The sequence below is a fragment of the Leptonychotes weddellii genome, chromosome 4 (assembly GCF_054177405.1).
Source record: "Leptonychotes weddellii isolate Sample4059 chromosome 4, ASM5417740v2, whole genome shotgun sequence".
NCBI lineage: Eukaryota > Metazoa > Chordata > Mammalia > Carnivora > Phocidae > Leptonychotes > Leptonychotes weddellii.
In genome coordinates, this window is record NC_138372.1 from 163,044,516 (window position 1) to 163,067,106 (window position 22,591).

At 36.4% G+C, this 22,591-nt stretch overlaps 1 protein-coding gene across 13 annotated transcripts in view; it reads left to right on the plus strand.

Moving 5' to 3' along the window:
* Positions 1 to 22,591, plus strand: part of PHF20L1 (PHD finger protein 20 like 1) — an 81,964-nt gene that overhangs the window by 37,099 nt on the left and 22,274 nt on the right. For all 13 annotated transcript variants that reach the window (XM_081816569.1, XM_081816565.1, XM_081816567.1 and 10 more), the window contains 5 exons: positions 1,362 to 1,614; positions 3,719 to 3,907; positions 4,159 to 4,365; positions 10,298 to 10,354; positions 11,541 to 11,648. In XM_081816569.1, the coding sequence (XP_081672695.1) occupies positions 1,362 to 1,614; positions 3,719 to 3,907; positions 4,159 to 4,365; positions 10,298 to 10,354; positions 11,541 to 11,648 (814 nt within the window). The remainder of the gene's footprint in view (positions 1 to 1,361; positions 1,615 to 3,718; positions 3,908 to 4,158; positions 4,366 to 10,297; positions 10,355 to 11,540; positions 11,649 to 22,591) is intronic.

Genomic DNA, 22,591 nt, shown 5'->3' on the forward strand with positions numbered 1-22,591 from the left:
TATACACATGTGTAATGAGTAAATTCAAGAATAGAAATGATGACAACTGAATGAATGGGACACTTGACACCAGCCCTTTTATGTGGTATGTCTGACATGCCACATCTGTAGGGCATCCAGAGGTGCCCTACTTAAAACCAACTGTACACCAAAATTTGAGTGCCTTGTATTTTAGTGGGAGCAGAAGGCTGTTTGGTCCCCAGACAATGATCTTTCATATTCCACAGAACTGCAGACTGCTGACCTGATGGTCACCCCTCACAAAAGATCAGGAAGTAAAAAGGTTTCCTGGGGACAAGCATGTTGTTCATAGTGCTAGCAATTTGATTCTATTTTATAGAGGCCTATCTTAGTATGGATTTTTTTAAAAAGTGTATCTCCTCTTTTGCTCTCAGATACGTGTGTCAGAAAGAGATACAGCATAGGCATTCCCACACCATAGATTGTAAATCCATCCAATGTGGCTATTCTCTGTTGTCTTTGGACACATTCACATCTATTTCTACATAGGTAGGAAATTTTACTGCCAAATGAATAAAGATATCCTTTATGAAAGAACTGACAAAGTTCTGATTTTTTTTTAAAAGTATCAGTTGGCAGGAGGAAGGTAAAAATTCTCATCTAAGAATGCGACGTATTTTGTTTTTAAATCCAATGTTTTTAACTTACACTTGGTTTTACTCCTTGGTTTTTTTTGTTGTTGTTGTTGCTTGTTTTGTATTGTTTTTTAGTCTTTTAACTCTGTATTGCTGGTGGCTTTGATTTCATGATGCACTATGCTTATGAAACTCTAGCTTTCAGCACTAAAATGAGTTAAAGATAATGTTTCGTTAATTTGGTCATTGTTTTCCTGTTGAGATCTTTCTTTAAAGGGAAACTGTCTACTTAGACCTCTGCATTCAACTTGATAAAAGAGATTGTTTTATGAGAAAACTTCTAAAAGTCAGAAGCTTAAATGTATTCCTCTACTGCCCTAAAAAATGAAGATGCTCTTTATTTACCTAATTGTTATTAAGGTGTAGTTGGTAATTATGGTTTCAAATGAGATCTATTTCACAGGTAATACTGTGAAAATCTTTGTCCATCAAGATAAAATTTTATATTCTGAGAATATTAGGAATAATATATTTTTAAATAGTCAAACTTAGACTAAAAGTTGACAGCATCCCTTTAAAGATAGCCTATTCAACTTTTAGTTAATAATTTGTGGGGTTCTTTTTGGTTTTTCATTTGTAATAGAAATGTTATATGTTGCTTAACAATGTTTTTGGATACTAAAGTTGCTTAACAATCAAAATAGAATACAAGAACAAAAATGAAGAAACCAAAATAAAAATATCAATTTTTTATTATTTATTCAGGCGATTTCACCTAAACCTCAAAGTCAGAAAAAAAATGAAGCTGACATTAGCAGTTCTGCCAACACTCAGAAACCTGCACTGTTATCCTCAACTTTGTCTTCAGGGAAGGCTCGCAGCAAGAAATGCAAACATGAATCTGGAGATTCTTCTGGGTGTATAAAACCCCCTAAATCACCACTTTCCCCAGAATTAATACAAGTCGAGGATTTGACGCTTGTATCTCAGCTTTCTTCTTCAGTGATAAATAAAACTAGTGAGCACAGATTTTTAAAAAATAGTTACTTATCCTATAAGATACATTAAAAACAGTTTGATTGTAGTTATATTGTATTTTTATGAAGTTGCTTTTTACAAATTCAAACTTAAGTGGATATGATAGGGAAGGCTTAAAACTATTTCAGGGGCAAAAAGCATATACATTTCTGACTGATTTATTGTACAGAGACTGTACTGGTTGAGAAACCTTACCATTTAATAACGCAAACTCTTTAACTGTAGTTTGGCTATCCTCAATAATAATAATCCAAGCACAATGAGAGGCCTGATTCATTACAAAAAACCAAACCAAAACAAAACAGAGAGAAAGACTCACACTGGATATTTTTTCCTCAACTCCTAAGACTATTCTTATGGATAGATCTAGTTATTGTCCCCATTTGTCTGTATCCCCCTGCAGTACATTTTATTCATTCTTGTTCTGGGATTTGGAGTACAAATTTCAATTTATTTTTACTAACAAAGGAAGAAGAATGCTTCCTTGATCTTATTTTTAAAGATTTTACTGTTTCAATACCACTAATTTCAGGGTAGTTAACTTATTATTAGTCTTTATAAAATAGCCTTCCATCATGGGTCTGGATATATAAAAGAAGATGACCCTGTGTTTCTCCTGTTAGTTTAGTATTCTAAGGTAGAGACATATGAAAAACCGTTACATGGGAAGGCGCTGGATAAAGAGATACTTCCCTTTGGCAATTTATACATCAAGTGAATTAGTATCCTGACTAGTAAATGAATGTGACACATTTTCTTATGAACTCTTCCATATCATATCTTCCACAATGAAAAATGTTGGCATTGAGAAGACTTTTAGCAGTCAGATATAGTCACCTCTTCTTCCATTCAGTTGCCATATTTTCTACCAAACCATATTTTTGAATTTTTGAGCAGGCTTTGGTACTTTCTTGGTTTGGTTTTGTTCTTTTTAATAAATGGGTAGAAAGAATGGGAACAGAAAAGCTCAGTTGTTTCCTCATAAAGCTTCATTTCATTTTGGCATTTATCATGAAATGATGTAATTAGTAGTCACCACAATGTCATGTGACATTGATAAGTATTTTATTTTGAAATTGTTTTGTATTTTGGTATTATAGCCACAGTGTTACAGCAATTGAATTTTATTCTTTCATTTTTTCAATTATCACCATGTCTTTTTTTGTTTTGATTTTTGTAAAATTACTTTTAAATACCCAAAGCATCAACCTCTCTAGACCACTCATATTTCCTCCTTCTAAGTTAAGATAACATGAGTGTATTGGCCTGTGTAATCTGCCTATTCTAAATTCTTCTAACATGTTTACATGCCACGTAGAAAGAAGAAAACTAAAGGTTAAAAAAAACCCAGAAATTTCCAAACTTTTGTGTTACATAGCCAGAAGATGTTTAATTGACCTACCAAGTTGGTTATAAAAAAAAAAAAATGAGGACAAGAATAGTGTTCTGTTCTTTTAAAGTCCTCATTATTTGCCTATAAGTACTTAAAGTTGTTTGTGTTCAATTTTTTTTAATGAATCAGGCCCAAACTTATGTTTATAAAAATCCATTTGTGGGAATGAGGGTGGGATAAACTTACTTACGTTAGTTTTATTTTGGCAAGTGAAGCACTAACTCTACAATGCATGTCAGATTTTTGTCACCTATGCCCCCTGCCTTTTTTTCCCTTCGAGTTTCTAGATTTGTAATGTAGCAAAAGGAATATATATATATATATTTTTAATTTTTAAAAAATCTCAGCTGTACAGAGACTATTTTCCCAAAGGAAAAATAACAACTAACACAATGATCTGCAATTAGAGAATTAACTGTAGTCTGTCACTTGGGAAACTACCTGAAATCAATGTTCCATGTTTTTTTCTTTTGGTTCTAGTAGGCTTTAGATTTTAGAAGTTTTGATTTAACTTTTTGTGAATGAGGGCACAGTTTTTGCCTATGATTACTTTTGGAACATGCTGTTCCTTGTGGATACCTTACAACATCAGAGGGCAGAATTTGAATCATTTTTCCCATTTATCTCCTTAAATATTATAAGATGATCCTGGCATGTGTCTGCTTCGTGAACATTGAAGATCTTTTTCTAGGTTCTCCACAGCCTGTGAACCCCCCTAGACCTTTCAAGCATAGTGAGCGGAGAAGAAGATCTCAGCGCTTAGCCACCTTGCCCATGCCTGATGATTCCGTAGAAAAGGTTTCTCCTCCCTCTCCAGCCACTGATGGGAAAGTATTCTCCATCAGTTCTCAAAATCAGCAAGAGTCTTCAGTACCAGAGGGTAATGTATATTGATTTCCTATAGAACCAAACATAAAAGAGATAAAGATTATGAAAACATTAAGAATTTTCTTCTTTTTCCTTCTTACATCTTTTGGATTTATAAGCACTTGGTTTACTCGACAGATATTTATTGAGTGCGTTCTGTTGTGCCAGGCACTGTTTAACTTAGATAACATTTTAATCCACATTGGTATTAACGGAGCCAGTTTATCTGTGTTAATATTCGATTACATTCTTTATTTTGTATAGTGCCTGATGTTGCACATTTGTCACTTGAGAAGCTGGGACCCTGTCTCCCTCTTGACTTAAGTCGTGGTTCAGAAGTTTCAGCACCGCTAGCCTCAGATCCCGCTTACCATAATGAATGTCCCAGGGCAGAAAAGGAAGACACACCGATGCTTACAAATCCTTCTTCCAAAGCAATAGCTGATGGAAGAGGAGCTCCAACAGCATCAGGTAAAAAAGATTCATTTTACAAGTAGCTAGGCTTGCAGTTAGAGGGTGTAGACATTTTGATGTTTAATTATATTATTTTAATATGTAATTCCTCTTTAGAGATACTTTTATGTAACCTCTATGGGAGATAGGGTTTCTCTGTCAAAAGTTCTTTTGGGAGACCATTTACCATCACTTTCCCTGAACTGACTTCCTGTTTTGTCACTTTAATCAGAGTTCCTTCTCCTTGCTTCTTTCTTATATCCTATTTCAACTAAAAATAGGAATTGTTAGAGCTAAAAGTAATCACAGGAGTTCTTGGTTTTGAAGCCAGAAAATACTTAATGGGATCAGAACTTTGGTTTAAGGATTTAATAGAATGTAGTATTTAAGAAACACATGGCTTAACTTTTAACTGTATACCTTAAATGTACTCCCACATTTGCTGTCAGAATCTCCCAAATTTAAATGTCATTTGTTATACTGTTATTTTGGGAGTCTAATGTGTAACATCAGCCAATAACACATTTGGCTGGTGGACGATTTTGATACTGTAACATATGATAAGGTTACATTGTTTTATTTGGAAGTTTTATAGAATTTTAACCTCAACCAAAGAGTATACATGATTTATAAAAAAGGCAAATACTAATTTCAAATGTTCTTCTAGTAAATTACTAATTTGGAGTTAGATGGATGAGAGAAGTCTGAATTGAGCCAGAAATGAAGAAAAATGTAAGACTGTTTCTTGATCTGCAGCCTAGAACATTAGGAGTGATTGTTTTAATAGCACCTTCCCTAGAGTCACTTTATTTACCAACTCATCAGATGAAGTGTAAAATAGAGCTTGCTCTTTTCCAGTGGTGGCACATACTAAAATAAAATGAAGTAACTTACTTTTTAGATTACTGCCTTTACCGTCTTTCAGAGTAAAAATATATTAAATACTCAGTTTTCCACAGTTAGATTTTTACCAGTAAAGATTAAAGTTACTTTGTTTCTGTATTTTGTTTTAAAAAAAAAAAAATCAGTGCCCAAATCTGAAGATTTATAGGTTTTGAAACATTTGTCATTTCCCAAATCTGATCCATTGTCTTTGACTCCTTTTCCAAACCCCTTCTATCCGTAGGGTAGTTAATTTTTTCTTTTCTCTTTCCCTACAAAATTTCTGAATTACCATTGACTTTTTGAGATATTTTTCCTGATGAAGGTCTTCTCCAGCTCTTTAATAATCTGTAGTTTTTTGTGGTACTGGTTATATGAAAAATATGTTAAAAGTTATAATGATTTGTATCTTTTGGGAAAATTATTTTTAGATGTGCATTTGAAAATATTTGTATTTTCTTTAAATATATTGTATTTTGTATATTGTAAAAATATTGTATTCTTTTTAAATATATATATAAGTAAATTATATATTCTAATAGTAATGTCACTGAAACATAGACCAGTATAAGCAGCTATATAATAACTAAGAGTGATGTTAGATTGTATATCCTGAAATGTCCAAGTAGTGATTGCATACAGAATGGAAATTCTGATAGAAATGATTTTGCTCCTAATCAGAGTATTAGCCTAGTCTTTTTTCAGAATTTCTACCATATTTATGGACATACTGCTAATTATGACTGGGGCGTGGTTCTTGTTTCTCATAATAGTTAAAATGTTTTTGGGGAGAGAGAAGGCACAATATTCTTTTTGTTTCTAAGTCTTGGAAATAACTTTGATAAAGTCACAGTAGTAAGACAGTTTTCTGGAAAAGTGAATGGTAGAGAGTTTAGATTTGTAAAATGATGAATTTGTCGATGTGCTGAAGAGTGAGGATCCTCTGCATGTGATGACGACTGGCAACTTTTAATTGCTTAAATCAAGGAAATGCATGGCTTAAATGTTAATTACTGAAAGTCCGTTTATTAGAGGGTTGAACACAGTCACAGTGTTTGAATGTGGCGTGATGGGGATTCTAATTTATTTCTATTACCCCTTTTAATTTTTTATTTTTGGAGAAAGCAATGGAATTCAGGTCATATTCTAATTGGACACCTTTTTATTAAAACTTTGTGAGTCTCTCTGACTTGCATTGAAATTCTGAGTGGTTTGCATGCTCTTTTCTCCTAACATTTTTGTTATCTACCTTTTCTCAACTGCTTTGCAGTCTTTGTTGGACTTCTTTCTGCTTCCTAAGGACTCTGTACTCATGTACAAAGTACCAGGTGGTTTTGTTTTTGTTTTTTTTTCTATAATACATGTGTGTTTGCTTTGCTGGTTGGTGGGTTTCCATCTTCATTATAAAAGTAAATTTTGTTACCTTTGAATTTTAAAACATCTGTAGAAAGCGTTATTTATCCAAACTTGTATCAAAGACATTTTCTGGGCTATTTTGTCAAACTGAAACTCTTGGGGTGTTTAGAATGATGAGGATGTTGGTCATGAGCTGTAAAATAGTTTAGCAGACTTAGATTTTCATTTTGTGTGTGGAAGAGATGTGCACATTGCTGAGTTTAAAAATCATGGTAAAGGATTGAGATTATGCAAATTGTCATATACACCTGTTCTTTAACAGGTTAAAATTTTATTTTTAATTGTAGAGATAACGAGCTCGCACTAATCCTTCTACATTCTTTTACTGGGAACCATGCCAACATGATGGTAATCGAGGTGAAGAATACTATTGCTGCCCCCATTCCCCAAAGAAATCATTGGTACCCTTGTAAAAATTGATGCCTTTGTTTTCATTTTATTATTAGAGTGCTTTATCTAACAGAGCCAAGCAGTTTTAAGTGAGGATAGAACCTTAGTTTTGGTACTATCTAGAAATGTTAGCTCATTTGCTCATTTATCTGCTGAATGTATGTGTACCAAACACCGAATTGCTCTTACCTCTTTAAGGAGTTAAAAAGATAAGGAAGCTCAGTGTAGGAAAGGGTGAGCCAGTAATAATCACAGAAGCTCTGACTTGTGGACTGCTTGCCTGGGCTGTGGCACTGTGCTAGCACTTAATTTTATTTATTTATTTAATTTTATTTTTTTAAAGATTTTATTTATATATTTGACAGAGAGACAGCGAGAGAGGAAACACAAGCAGGGGGAGTGGGAGAGGGAGAAGCAGGCTTCCCGCGGAGCAGGGAGCCCGATGCGGGGCTCGATCCCAGGCCCCTGGGATCATGACCTGAGCCGAAGGCAGACGCTTAACGACTGAGCCACCCAGGCGCCCCATGTGCTAGCACTTTAAATAGATAGGTTTTAGTCCAGTGTCTTACCTCAACTTTGCATTTACTTTTTAAAAGCCTTTTTACGTGTTTTTCATTTTTTTTTTTTTTTCCAGAATTGTGCAAAACAAAACTACAACCAGGGACTCCGTAATCTACTTCCACCCCCACACCAAATGTTCATGGCTCCTACAGAGCCTGGGGTTTCCATGGAGAGTCTCAGGGAATAGCCTTGTTTTTAGCCAGAGGAATTACAGATAGTTAGCATACTGGAAGGGGCTTGAGAAATCCCCTGCATTGCTGGGTTTTATGTTGTGTGCAAGCAGATGCTGTGCAGAGACCTCTCTCTCTTTACATAGCTCTGTTTGTTTTTATTGTTCTTTTTTTTGGTTTTTGTATTATGTATTGGACTATCCTGTAATATTTTGTTTGAAGAAAGTGTTCTGTTGATAAAATTTAGTTTAAAAATCACTATTCAATAAACTGATATCCTCATTCTTTGGCTCCCAAATTCCAGCACATGGTGAAATAAGCATAAGGTAGTGAACTTCTTATAAAACTAAGTTTTTTCTCTTGTTGAATTCTCGAATAGGTCTATTTTATTTTTCTATTTCGGTATGTATTTAGAAGTCCTGTCATTATTGCAGCGATGAATATTTATTTTAATATCCTTATATAAAATGTTGACAACCCTTTGTCAGTCCCTCAGTTTTACTTCTGAAATTTATCAGTCAAGAAATCAAAAGGTTTGGGGACCACTGGAACACGTGAAAACTGTATCTAGACCTAGTCCTTTCTGAAAGCACTCTGGGAGTGATTATCTCTGTTCTGCACTGACCTGTGTTCTGGAGCAGTGAGCAGTTCATAGATGTTTTATTTGTCCTCCAAGTACCTGAGGGATCCCACAGGGTCCAGTGAGTGGAGGCAGCCCAGTAAGGCAGTTTTCCTTTGAATCACCTTGGATTCCGTGCTCCATAGGGTTGGGGATCTGCAAGGCAATAATCACAATCAAGGGCTGCTTCTGAGCATGTCTGCTACCACTTTGGACTCAGAAGCCCCTTTCTCATTGTTCCTCTGGTAAGTGCCTCATTATTTTCAGGAAAAACGCATCAAACATGGAATTTTCACGATGTAATTAGTAGTTAATAAATAGTAACTATTAAAGGAAGTGTTGTGGGATGCCTAGGTGGCTCAGTCGGTTAAGCGTCTGCCTTCAGCTTAGGTCACAGTCCTGGGGTCCTGGAATCAAGCCCAGAGTCAGGCTCCCTGCTCAGTGGGAAGCCTGCTTCTCCCTCTGCCTGCCACTCCCCCTGCTTGTGCTCTCTCTCTCTCTCTGACAAATAAATAAAATCTTTAAAAAAGAAATAGAAATAAAAAAATAAAGGAAGTGTTGCATTTGTTCAATAGTCTTGATAATATGGAAATTTAAATTAATTATTTAATTATATTTCTCTTAATGCTGATGTTCCTTTCATTTTTTATTGTGAGAGATTTTTTTTGTCAAAGACTATCAATATTCTTACTTAATTTGAAACTTAGTAGAGCCTTATTAACATTTAATTCAAGTTGAGTGGTATTTTTGTATTTTTATTAAGCTTAAATTATATAAAATATTCTGTATTGGAGTGACTTAAAAATTAACAAACCTTGTGAGTGGCTGTATTAAAGCACTTTAAAGTATTAAAGACAAATTGTATTTTAAATGCGTTGTAATATTTTTCTTAGATTAACCTTAGATACACATAAGATATTAGCATTGGAAATGGTTGAATGTGAGTTGAGAAGCTTGGTTAAATGTATGTGTGTCAGCTACACCATTACTGAGGTGTACTGGTTTAAAAATGTATTTTGGACTATAATAGTACCCAAATGTCATGAAGGTGTATACTTTTAATGTGTAAATGAGCTTTTGTATTTTACATTTAGATAAAGACCAAAAATGATTTGTAAAATAATTATATTTTGGCTTTTATCATTACCTAACAACACATTTATGATGGAGTTCAAAGGTACAAGTTTATTTTAGGCAACAGAAATTAAGTATTAGTTTAAAAATTACATGCACATTGTTGAAAACCAATATACTTTAATATGAAGTTTAATATTTCATATGGATGACCTGAATAGCATTCACGTTGTCACAGAAGCGGACACATTACATCGGACCTACCACTGGGGTGCATTTCAGCATCTGGATTGCCCAAGGCTATGGTGCCAGAATAGATTCTTATGGATTGCCCAGTACATTTATCTAACTTTTTAAATGTTTGGACCTGTGTTTATGCTATTTCTAGAAATGGTGTAGTCTTCAATTATTACCACACCACAGAGGAGAAAGTGAAAAAAAGCACTTACTATTACTCTGACACAGGTCTAAACATTTTATGTGTTTTGACTCACATAATACTCATAATGTGAGGTAGAGAGTCATTCCTATTAGGCGGATAAGGAAACTGAAGCACAGAGAGATTAAGTGATTTGTTCAAGGCCAAACAGCTATTAACCGGTGGAACCAGGATTTTAATGTGGGTAGTCTGAAGGAACAAAAATCATTCTTAATTTATCAGTCTTTTGAAGTAAGAAATCCCACTTCTTTGTCACTAGTTCAGGAAATAAAATATGTAGACCTTTAGGAGAAAAGCGTCTTAAGTAGGGTTTTGTGAGCACTTGTAATGTAAAACATTGTCCCATAGTTTTAAACCTTTTCTGACTAAACTTACCTATTTTCCCCCCTAAATCTGCAGGACTATCGAAAACAGAAAAAAAAGTGAAATTGGAAGAAAAAAGCTCAACAGCATTTGGTATGAACAGAAAGTAATCTTTAAGCAAAAGACTATTGGCTTGGCAGTGGGAGGACATAGTCTGTCCCTTACTTTTTACCTGTTAGTGCTCCTTTAGGTGTAAGTGATTATCTGTTTTAGTATTTATTAGTGTTATTCAGCTCCAGATACATGATTTCTTAAACACATATCTTATGTGTATTTTTTTGGTTCAAGGGAGTCTAAGGCTTTCACTGAGAATTTTGTGTTTTTGAACATCTTTACAGTTAACGGCTATTTAAAAATAAGCCACCATTTAATATTGTTGAGACTTAGGGAATGGATGATGAATTAAAATAGTCATTTTTTTTTTTTCAGACTTTCTTCTTTGACTTTATAAAAAAGTTACTGAGTTTTCTGCTTTTTTTTTTTCTGTCTTCTGTGCTATAATGATGAAAAGTTTTGCAATAATTGATGATAGTCTTAAATAGTCTGTAGATTAGCTCACTGGAGCTTGGGTCCCTGAAGTTGTTTAAATATGTTTGACATATTGTAGGCTACATCATTCTGAGTTGGAGCAATAGTTGAGTATATGTGATGAACCAATTTTAAGTAAAGTACCCTGGGACACTGCTTTAACATCCATTCATTTTCTTTAAAGTAACATATTGGGAGAAAAAAGGGTATTTTAAAATTTGGGGAAAAATCAGTTTGATGAAATAAGTTTTTTGCTTTGTGTTCTTCGCCTTCATTGTTGTACACACTGGGAAGTATTGGAAGACTGAAGGAATTATTTATGGATTGATTTAATTTTTCCAGAGGAAAAAATTTCATTAAGTTCTTTTTTAAATCTAATATATTTTCTCATTAAATTCTCTGTGGAAATACTGAGTCTTCTCAGTTAGGTCTTTCTTAAATTATGGAGTTTATTTCTTGCCACATCAGGGAACTGAGTATATTACTCATTTAAGATTTTAACTACTGTCTGTGTTAACTTCAAGGTGTCAGGAGTTGGGATTTCTCAACACTGCTAATGAAGACCCCCTCTTAGAGCCCAATAAGCTAATCAGGAGTTCCAGACTCATGACAGGAACAGTTTAATTGAATCCATCCACTGGGCAGGTGACTGGAATAGCTGATTAAAACATAAATGCTGCTTTTAGGTTAACCACAGAACAACAACTCAGGATTGGTCATGATGGCTAACTTTGTCACTTGTGTCATTTAGGTAAGAGAAAAGAGAAGGATAAGGAAAGAAAAGAGAAGAAAGACAAAGACCATTACAAACCAAAACAGAAGAAGAAAAAGAAAAAGAAAAAGAAATCCAAGCAGCATGGTAAGTATGCTAAAATGGTGATTCCTGTTTTTTAAAATTCTCAGATTCTTTCCGTTTTTCTGTGTCCTTCTACCAAAGTGAAGATAGGGTAAGATCCACATGTTGTCGAGAACTTAAGAAGTCCTTGTAGCTTTTCCTTGTCTTGCTGATTTAGAAAATACGCAGCTTTGTTTACTATAACCTGTAAATTAATCCATCTGTACACTAATTGTTGCAGCCGATTAGAGACTTTCATTGCCAGCATCATATGGTGGATTGGATACCCTTGTCAGGTGTGCTTCAGCTACTGAAGGAATTCTTTTCAGTCTAGAATTACAGTCCCTTGAAATAGCTTTCAGAAATGAGGATGGAATAAAGGTATTTTTAGAAGAACTTGAAAAAGAAAATGATTTTTCTATCAATACCCTGTCTAAAGGATATCCTTACCCTGTACTTGAAGGCTGAAGGAGAACGATGACAAAGGAAGGTTTGAGATGCCAGAAGAAAGGATGAGCAAGGAAAATGTAAATATGTGGATAAGTCTGAACATTGATTATATAAATCATTTTGATTTGTGGGGAAAAACAAAATGGCAGAGCACAAAAATATGTGACAGTAATAATAGCTTGTAAATTGAGAGAGGCATGCTTGTATTTCAGTGTTTTTCAGGTCTTGTATTGTTGTGGAAGAGTAAAAGAAATACATTGCTTTTAGGCTCTAACAAGTGAAATCTGCCTTGTAGAATTTCTAACATGAATACTAAAAATTGAAGCTTAGGGTATAATTTCCAAAATAGATGGTAAGAAAATGTAATAAAAAAACCATCCAAAAGAAGGTGGATACAAAGAGAAAAACATAGAAAAGAAGAAAAATACAAATTAAAAAATAAGGTGGTATAAATCCAAATATATCTGTAATTATAGTAAGAGATTATCATAATTGGTTTAAAAAATCCAGTTATAGGTTATTTTCAATAGATGAATCTAAATATAAGGATGGAGAGGACAGAGCAATGTTGAAAAATAAAAGCATGGAAAAAAATGTGAGCAAATACAAACCAAAAGGAAAGTTGGAGTAGATATATTTATATCAAATAAAATAGTCACTAAGGGAAAATCATTCCTAGAGATAGGCTAATGTATAATGATAAAGGTTCAACTCACTTTAGAAGTTCCTAGATGCAAAATTAAAAAAAAAATTTTTTTGAGAGAATGTGCATGAGCAGGGGAGGGGAGGGACAGAGGGAGAGGGAAAGGGAGAGAAAGACTCCTAAGCAGCCTCACCACAGAGCTCGATCTCACGACCCTGAGATCATGACCTGAGCTGAAATCAAGAGTTGGATGCTTAACTGACTGAGCCACCCAGGCGCCCCTAAAATTTTTAAATTTTATAACTGAGTAAATTCACAGTATCTTTCTTTTTTTTTAAATTTTTTTTTTTTAAGATTTTATTTATTTGCGAGAGAGAGAATGAGAAACAGAGAGCATGAGAGGGAGGAGGGTCAGAGGGAGAAGCAGACTCCCTGCTGAGCAGGGAGCCCAATGCGGGACTCGATCCCGGGACTCCAGGATCATGACCTGAGCCGAAGGCAGTCACTTAACCAACTGAGCCACCCAGGCACCCCACAGTATCTTTCTTAGTAATTAGTAAATCAACAAAACTCAAAGACATTCTGTAAGGACAAGAGAGGTGGCAGCCACACAGGTGATCTCACAGCCCTCTCACGGGCACTGAAGTCAGGAGCTACAGAGCAGACCGTTTTCTCAGATGCAAACGTGCCACAATTGCACGATGCCACCCTAGGCAAATTCAACACATTGTAAAGACTGGGATAATGCATACTGTGGTTTCTGACTACAGTAAAATCAATATTAAAAAGGCAAGTAGAAAAGCCCCGTGTGTTTGGAAATCATACCACTCATTTTTAAATCATTCCTGGATCAGAGAACAGTACCAAAGGGAAGGTAAAGGTTGATTTATTTGAGAAAGAGAGAGAAAGAGCACGCACACATGAGCCAGGAGGGAGGGGCAGAAAGAGAGTCTGTCTCAGACAGACTCCACGCACAATGCAGAGCCGATGGTGGGGCTCAATCTCATAACCCTGAGATCATGACCTGAGCCGACACCAAGAGTTGGGTATTTAACCAGTTGAGCCAGTACCAGAGGGAAGGTAAATAAGATATTAAAAAATACATACCGAAACTTGAGAATGTAGTTAAAATGCCACTTTTATAAGAAGAGTATGCATTGCCATATATATTTATATTAGAAAAGAAGACTGAAAATCAGCTAAGCCTCCAGCTTAAGAAGTTAGAAATGAGGAAGCTCAAAAACAGTAGAAGTGAATAATAAACGTATGAGTAGAAATTAGTGAATGAAAAAAAATATACTAGGAAGAAATAAAAAATGCCAAAATTAATTTTTTTAGAAAACTAATAAAATCAAATGTCTGGGAACACTGGTTAAGGAAAAAAGACAAAATCACAAATAAACAGTATTAGGAACTAAAGAGAATATAGCTACAGATGTTCCATATATAAAAAGAAGAAAAATATAAACAACTTTATGCCAATGAACTTGAGAGGTTAGATGAACATATGGACATTTGCCAGACACCAGACTCATTCAAGAAGGTACAAACCTGAATAGTCTTCAAACCTGGAAGGAAATTTAATTAGTATTTTAAAATCTTGTCACAAAGAAAAAGTCCTGCCCCCAAAAGTTTCTGCTGCCAAGTTTTACCAAACACTGAAGGAGTAGATTATGCCAAACTTACATAAATCACTTCAGAATTTAGAGAAAGAACACTCCTGCAGTGGGAAGGATGGTGTCCCTAAAAATATATGTCCAACTTCCAACCGTTGTACCTGTGAATGTGACTATTTAGAAATGGGATCTTTGCCGATGTGATTAAAAATGAGATCATCTAGAAGTAAAGTGGACCCTAAGGCCAACGGCTAGTATCTTGGGAGGGAGAGGGTGATTTGGAGCCCACAGGGGAGAATGCCATGTGGGGGCCCTGGCCGTGATTCGAGTGCTGCATTGCAAGCCAAGGCTCTCAAGCCACCAGCCACTGCAAGAGGCAAGGAAGGATTTGCCCCTTGAGACTTGGCCTGTTGACACCTAATTTTGGACTTTTTGCCTTCAGAACTATGAGAAAATAAACTTCTGTTGTTTTAATCCACCAGATTTGTGGTGATTTGTTGGAGCAGCCCTAGGAAACTAATGCAACTCCAGATTCATTTTAGATTATTTAAATAACTTTGCTCAAAATCAGAACAGTATGGGAAAGGACCATCATAGGCTTTTCTCATTTATGGGCATAGATACAGAACCCGTAAGTAAGTGTTACAGAATTAAATCCAGCAGTGCTTTAAAACATAGGACCACAAAGGGTTGGAATGCAAAGTTGGTTTGACATTAGAAAATCAGGGGACCCTGGCTGGCTCAGTCAGGAGAGCAGGTGACTCTTGATCTTGGGGTTGTAAGTTTGAGCCCCACATTGAGGGTAGAGTTTTCTTAATGTAAAAAAAAAAAAAAAAATTATTTGAAAAAATCAGTGAAACTCACCACAGTAACAGATGCAGGACAATAAACATTACTATCCTTATATATGTACAAAAACATTTGATATATCCATTTTTCCTTACATTTAGAAAAAAACATTATGACTAGCTCATTATAAAACCTGATTTAGAAACAAAGAAGGACTAAAGCATGGGAGACAATTCATGTTCACTGGTTAGTAGATTGAATATTGAAAAGATGCCAGCCACTTCATGCTAAATACATCTATAGATTCAGTGCTGATTCTACAACTTACAGTGGAAGAGTAAGAAGCCAAAAATAATACAGTCCATCTTAAAGAATAAAGAGAAAAATTACTATTCAACTATAGTTTAAGGCAGTGAGGCATTTGGAAGAATAGACGTATTGATTAAGGACAGGGTGGATAGTCCAAAGTATATACATATATCAGAACTCAGTTTATACACAGCTGGCATTCTTAGATGAGCAGATAAAGGATAAAGGATAAACCTTTCAGTAAATGGTATAAGAAATTTATAATCCGCATGGTGAAGAAAAAAAATGAAAGTAGGATTCCTACTTTACACCATATGTAGCCATTAATTCCAGGTTGATTAATGATGAAATGTGTGAAAGACAACTGTAAAACTTTGAAAGACAGTATAGGAAAACATCTTTATGATCTTGGGGCAGGGAAGGATTTCTAAACAAAAAGTGTTAATTGTAAAGGAAAAGGTTGAAAATTTGACTAGACTGAATTAGAGAATTACACTAGAGAGGGGTTCAGTGGCAACCAAATGAAGCAGAAGAAAGGATCCGTGAACTCAAAGACAAGGCGACTGAACTCACCCAGTCAGAGCAACAAAAAAGAAAACAGAATGAAAAAAAGTTAGGATAGATTAAGGGCCTGATGGGACAACATCAAATGGACTAACTTTCACATTATAGGTGTCCCAGAAAGTGAAAAGATATTCCATGCAGATGGAAACCAGAAAAAAGCTGAAGTAGCTCTATTTCTATCACAAAATAGACTTTAAAACAGACAGTAATAAGAGGCAAAGGTAGGTGCCACATAGTGATAAAGGGGTCGGTCCAGCAAGAGGATATAACATTCATAAATATTTATGCACACTATATATAGGAGCACCTAAATATAAAAAGCAAATATTGCCAGATCTAAAGGGAGACGTACCCCGCAACAATAATAGTAGGGGATTTTAACATCCCACTCACATCAGTGGGGAGACCATCCAAATCAACAAGGAAACCACCTTAAACAACATGTTAGACCAGATGGGCCTAACAGATATATTAGAACATTCCATCTAAAAGGAGAAGAATAGGGATGCCTGAGTGGCTCAGATGGTTAAGCATCTGTCTTCAGCTCAGGTCATGATCTCAGTGTCCTGGGATCGAGTCCCACATCGGGCTCCCTGCTCAGTGGGCAGCCTACTTTTCCCTCTCCCTCTGTTCCTCCCCCTGCTTGTGCTCTGTTTCTCTCTGACGAATAAATAAAATCTTTAAGAAAATTATAAGAAAGAAGAATACCCATTCTTGTCAAGTGTACATAGAACATTTTCCACGTTAGATCATATGTTAGGCCACAGAACAAATCTTAACAAATTTAAGGGGATTGAAATCCTCTTAAACATCTTTTCTGACCACAATAAATAATATGAAACTAGAAATTACATGGAAAAAACTGGGAACTTCATGAATATGTGGAGTTTAAACCACATGCTACTGAGCAATCAGTGGGTGAAAGAAGAAATAAAAAGAGAAAATGCCTTGAGACAAATGAAAACGAAAATATACCAAAATTTTTGGGATTTAGCAAAAAACACTTGTAAGAGAGGAGTTCCTAGGGATAAATGCCTACCTCGAGAAACAAGAGTCTCAGCTATTAATCTCAAGGAAATAGAGATAGGAGAAGAAACAAAGCCCAAAGTTAGTAGAAGGAATGAAATTAAATAAAGATTAGAGCAGAAATAGAGATTAAAAAGACAGTAGAGTAAATCAGTGAAACTAAGAACTGATTCTTTGAAAAAGCGAACAAAATTGATAAGCCTTGTGAAAGTAGATTGGATAAATAGAAAAGTCATTACATGTGTTTCTGTTTTATGTAGGGAAGTTAGTATATGTTCAGCTCAAGTATTCTTTTTTGGGGGGGTTTCTTTTTTGGGATTTTGGAATTGTTAATAAAAGATAGTAACAAAAAAAAATTGATAAGCCTTTAGCTAGACTTACCAAGAGAACATCAACAGAATGAGACAGGAGATGTTACAGCTGATACCACAGGAATGCAAAGAACCCTAATGCACTACTATGAGCAGTAATATGCCAACAAATTGGACAATTAGAAGAAATGGATAAATTTCCAGAAACATAACAAACTACCAAAGCTAAATCATGAAATATTAAATAAATAGAAAATCTAAATTGATGACTAGTAAGGAGATTGAAATCTGAAACCTCCCGGCAAGGAAAAGTCGAGGACTGGATGGCCTCACTGGTGAATTCTACCAGATATTCAAAGAAGAATTAATACCAGATTCTTCTCTCAAACCCTTTAAAAAATGGAAGAGGAGGAAACTCTTCCAAACTCATTTGATGAGGCCAGCATTACCCTGACAATACCCAAACTTGACAAGGGCACTGTAAGAAAAGAAAATTACAGGGCAGTATCCCTGATGAACATTGATGCAAAAATCCTCAACAAAATATTAGCAAACCAAACTCAATAATATACTAAAAGGATCATACACTATGATGCAGTGGGATTTATTCTGGGGATACAAAGATGGTTCAACATCTACAAATAAGTCAGTGTGTTATACCACATTAACAAAATAAAGGATAAAAATCATACAATCATCTCAATGGATGGCAGAAAAAGCATTTGACAGAATTTAACATTTATTTATGATAAAAACTCTGAACAAAGCAGGTATAGAGAGAATGTAGCTCAACATAATAAAGGCCCATATATGACAAACCCACAGCTAACATCATATTCATAAATATTCATAAGGTGAAGATGAAGGCCTTTGCTCTAAGATCAGGCACAAGAAAAAGATGCCCACTCTTGCCATTTTATTCAACATAGTTTTGGAAGTACTAGCCAGAGCAATTAGGCAAGGGGGAAAAAAAAAGCCCTCCAAATTGGTAAGGAAGAAATATAACTGTCACTATTTGCAGGTGACACGATATTATGTACAGAAAACTTTAAAGACTCCTTCAAAAAACTATTAGAACTTACAAACTAGTGAAGTTTTGGCAAACAAAATTAATACAGAAAAATCTTGCATTTCTATACACTAAGAACAAACTACCAGAAAGAGAAATCAAGAAAACAATCCATTTATGATTGTACCAAAAAGAATAAAATACCTAGGAATAAACTTAACCAAGGAAGTGAAAGACCTGTATATTTAAAAACTATGAGATGTTGGAGGCGCCTGGGTGGCTCAGTCGTTAAGCGTCTGCCTTCGGCTCAGGTCATGATCCCATGGTCCTGGGGTCGAGCCCCGCATCGGGCTCCCTGCTCCGTGGGAAGCCTGCTTCTCCCTCTCCCACTCCCCCTGCTTGTGTTCCCTCTCACGCTGTGTCTCTCTCTGTCAAATAAATAAATAAAATCTTTAAAAAAATAAATAAAAACTATGAGATGTTAATGAAAGAAATTGAAGAAGATGCAAATAAATGGAAAGATATTCTATGCTCATGGCCTGGGAGAATCAGTATTGTTAAAATGCCCAAACTGGGCGCCTGGGTGGCTCAGTCGTTAAGTGTCTGCCTTCGGCTCAGGTCATGATCCCGGAGTCCCGGGATCGAGTCCCACATCGGGCTCCCTGCTCGGTGGGAAGCCTGCTTCTCCCTCTCCCACTCCCCCTGCTTGTGTTCCTGCTCTCGCTCTCTCTCTCTCTGTCAAATAAATAAAATATTAAAAAAAAAAATGCCCAAACTACCCCGAACAATCTACGGATTTATTGCAATTCCAATCAAAATTCCAAGGACATTTTTCAAAGAAATGGAATAAATACTCCTAAAATTTGTATGGAACCACAACAAACCTCAAATAGCCAAAGCAACCCAGAGAGGGACAAAGCTGGAGGCATTGCACTTTCTGATTTCAAACTATAAAGCGGCAGTAATTAAGATACCATGGTATTGGCATAAAAACAGACACGTGGATCAGTGGAAGATTAATAGCCCAGAAATAAACACACGTATATATGGTGAATTAATTGATGCCAGTGGAGCCAAGAATATACAATGGGGAAAGGGGAGTCTCTTCAATACATAGTGCTGAAGACTAGACCGCTGTATCCAAGAGAATGAAACTTGACCACTATCTTATATGAGACAAAAAAATTTTTAAAGTGGACTAAAGACTTGAACAGAAGAGCCCAAACCATGAAACTCCTAGAAAAAAACATAGTTGGTAATCTCCTTGCCACAGGTCTTGGTGATGATTTTATAAATCTGATACCAAAAACAACAAAAGCAAAAATCTGTAAGCAGAAATATATCATACTGAACGTTTCTGCAGTGCAAAGGAAACCATCAACAAAATGAACAGGCAACCTACTGAATGGGAGAAAATGTTTGCAAATCATCTGTCTGATAAGGGGCTAATATCCAAAATATATAAAAAACTCCTACAGCTCAATAGCCAAAACACAATTTGATTAGAAAATGGGCAGAAGATCGAAATAGACATTTCTCCAGAGAACACATGTAGATGGCCAAAAGGTACATAAAAAGATGTTCAACATCATCAATCATCAAGAAGATGCAAATCAAAACCCCAATGAGCTGTCACCTCACACCTGTTAGAATGCCTGTTGTCAAAAGACAACAAGTGTCGGCCAGGATGTGGAGAAAAGGGAGCCCTTCTGCACTGTTGGTGGGAATGCAAACTGGTACAGCCACTGTGGAAAGCAGGATGGAGGTTCCTCAAAACATTAAAATAGAACTACCATCTCCAGCAGTTCTGCTATGCGATATTTGTCCAAACTAATTTGAAGAGATAAATGCACCCCATATTCATTGTATTGTTATTCAAAATAGCCAAGATAGGGAAACAAGTGTCCACTGATGGATGAATGGATAAAGAAATTGTGCTGTACACAAACACACACACATTGGAGTATTAGAATAAAGAATGAAATCTTGCCATTTGTGACAACGTGGATGGACCTCGAGGGCATCATGCTATGTGAAATAAGTCAGACAAAGACAAATACCATATTATCTCATTTATGTGTGGAATCTTAAGGTGGGGGGAAAAAAAGATACAGAGAACAGAATATTGGTTGCCAAAAGCAGGGGGTGGAGGTAGGAGAAGTGGGTGAAGGGGATCAAAAGATAAAAGGAAAAAAAAAAAAAGAAATTCCCTTACAGGGGAAAAAAAAGAAAACGTTATACAGAGGATGAAAAGACAGCACAAACCATCAGAAAATACTGCAACATGTGTACCTGACAAAGGATTAGTATTCAGAATCTGTTTCGAACTTACAAGTCAAGAATTGAAAGAAAAATATCCTAATGGGTAAATGGGCTAAAGATTTTAAGGGGTATTTCACAGAATTGGAAATCTTAGAGTGCTAAAATGAATATATAACATGATGTCCAATCTTACGAGAAGCAGCATTAATGTAATTTTTAAGACCTAGTGGGATCTATTTCCTAGCTGCTATCTGCACAAAAGTTATAAGGCGGATGATATCAGATGTTGCTGAGGCGGTGGAGACATGGTACCAACCACTGTGCAAAACGGCCATTGGCAAGTTGTGCCTGCCGTGTGACTTAAAATTCCTAACTAAGCTCTCATGACCCATCAGGAGGCATTTACGAGGATGTCCTAGCAGCACTGGCGGCCCAGGTGTCCATCAGAAGTCACACATCCATTCCGTGGAATCCATATCACCATGTAAATAAATGAACTATATCCACAGGAATCTCAGGAACAAAATGATAAGCTAAAATCACTGAAGAAAACATGTAATACGATTTTATATATGTAAAGATCAAAAAGTTGTAATATGAAACTGTATGCGAACATAGCAACAGCTTTATAAAGTAACAAAAAGTAGCAAAAGCATAAAGAACAGCAAGAGAATGGTGAGCAGAAATTCCTGCCAGGGGTAACCTCTGAAGTGGGGAATTTATCAGTTCAAATTGGAAAATGGTACAACGGGACCTTCAAAAGTGATGACAGTGTTCTCTTAAACTACGTGACAGGCACCTAAGTATTTTGTGGTATTGATTGATAGGCTTTTTGTCATACCCGGGTTTTTTTCATATTCACTAAACACCTTTAAAAACCAGTTTTATTATTTTTTTAATTTTTAAAAAAAAGACTTATTTGTCAGCACGAGCAGGGGGAGAGGAGGCAGAGGGAGAAGCAGACTCCCTGCTGAGCAAGGAGCCCCATGCTGGACTTGATCCCAGGACCCCGATGTGGGACTCCATCTCAGGACCCTGGGATCATGAGCTGAAGGCAGACGCTTAACCGGCTGAGCCACCCAGGCGTCCCTAAAATTCAGTTTTATTTTATTTATTTTTTTAAAATATTTTATTTATTTGACAGAGAGAGACACAGCGAGAGAGGGAACACAAGCAGGGGGAGTGGGAGAGGGAGAAGCAGGCTTCCCACCGAGCAGGGAGCCCTATGTGGGGCTGGATCCCAGGAGCCTGGGATCATGACCTGAGCCGAAGGCAGACGCTTAATTAATGACTGAGCCACCCAGGCGCCCCTAAAATCGAGTTTTAAAAACTATAAAGCCAACTGGGAAACTTCGGAGTCAGTAATTGATGGTAAATTCTTCAGATTTTTAACTCTCTCTCTCACTAGGCCACATATCCTCTCTCATTGTTTCTACATTCTCTCTCTCTAAAGCTGCCAGCGTACATTTGACGTAGGGTCAAACAGAGGATTGAAAGGCTTGAAACTACTTTCCAGAGAATGTCTTGAACATACCTGTGCACTCGTGTGCCTGCATTGCCCCTTGTCCGTTCTCCCCTCACCCCGTCCCTTCACACACAGCCTCATGGGGCCCAGACTCCAGAGAACCTAAAGTCAGGAAACTCTGGAGCATTGTGAACAAAAACCATTAATCACAAACACATTTGATTTGTGAATACCCTCCTGTGAGAGTGTATCATCATGCAGACTTGAGAAGCTTCAAACCACAGGTAAAACTGCCAGGTGAACCCCCGAGTGACCAGAGGCTGAGGGGATTTGGTGGACTCGGGTACCGCAGCGGGGCGGGCCAGGACTCAGGGCAGGAAGGGCGGGCTGTTCAGGTTCCTTTCTGCTGCGGCAGCACAAAGGTCTACTCCCAGGACTCACCAGCAGACACCAAATCGGAGTGTGCTAAGATCCCCTGCACGCGGAGGGAAGGTAACAGGGAGGTGCTGACCAAGAACAGATG